The 871-nt window shown below is 34.3% G+C and overlaps 1 protein-coding gene across 1 annotated transcript; it reads right to left on the bottom strand.

Moving 5' to 3' along the window:
* Window positions 1-598: 598 nt before the first annotated feature.
* Smp_197670 (glycerol-3-phosphate dehydrogenase, putative) lies at window positions 599-646 on the bottom strand (the record flags this gene model as incomplete). The annotated part of the gene is made up of 1 exon (XM_018791400.1): window positions 599-646. One exon carries the CDS (start codon window positions 644-646, stop codon window positions 599-601), a length of 48 nt encoding a protein of 15 aa, XP_018645456.1.
* Window positions 647-871: the final 225 nt, after the last annotated feature.

Below are 871 nucleotides of genomic sequence, written 5' to 3'. Positions count from 1 at the left end.
ACTGAACACAGTTTGACAACTACTCCGAACATGTACTAAAAGATATCCATATGACATAATGACTACATAATTTATAGTCAGTGGACGCCGTACACTGGATGAATTGCCCATGTGTTTATAAATGCCATCCTTTGTAAAGTCACTTAACAACTGACCTCAATGTGGTTAGTAAGGAAATAAAGTCCTGCTGAATATCATTCCGAGTAACGGTTTTTATAGACGTAAACCGAAATAGTATGATACCAGGGTTTAATGAAGTAATATGACAATGGATGTGCTTTATTCCTAAATGTCGAATAATTAATCTTACCAACTCTTAATGTGCAGTATGGAAATAGCTAAAAGTAACACGCGTAAATCGTCTCCAACCGATGACTAATTTCGGTATACGAAGATAACATCATCAACTGTTTGAGATAATTTGAGTTAGAATAAAAAATAAAACTGGCGATTTCACAATTGCTGAACTGATATAGTTACCGGAGCCAAATTTTAATCAGGTTTTTAAACCGTTTCAAACCTTAAATTTTGGGTTACGTATTCTTGAAGAACAGTAATATGTAGAATGTCGAGATTTCAGCCATAAGCCTTGTCTGTTTCACTTTACCTTACTATTTTCAGATAGACAAACATTCCACAAAACCATACAGGTAAACAATAGTCAGTCAGTCACAACGTAGAACTTCGTACGTACATAAGTACATCAGTTCGAGTTGCCATATCACATTAACATAGAGATGCAGCTACCGATTCAAATCCCATAGTGGAAGAAGTAGTAAGAGTATAAGCATTATGTGAAAAATTAGGGTTTGAAGATGTTATTCAAGCAGTATATATAATCCAGTGAAATAAATTTGGAAAGAGAAAAAGG

This window comes from Schistosoma mansoni (assembly GCF_000237925.1).
Source record: "Schistosoma mansoni, WGS project CABG00000000 data, chromosome 3 unplaced supercontig 0077, strain Puerto Rico, whole genome shotgun sequence".
Classification (NCBI taxonomy): Eukaryota; Metazoa; Platyhelminthes; class Trematoda; order Strigeidida; family Schistosomatidae; genus Schistosoma; species Schistosoma mansoni.
Note: the sequence above shows the minus strand (reverse complement) of the source record. Positions and strands in the feature narration are given on the sequence as shown.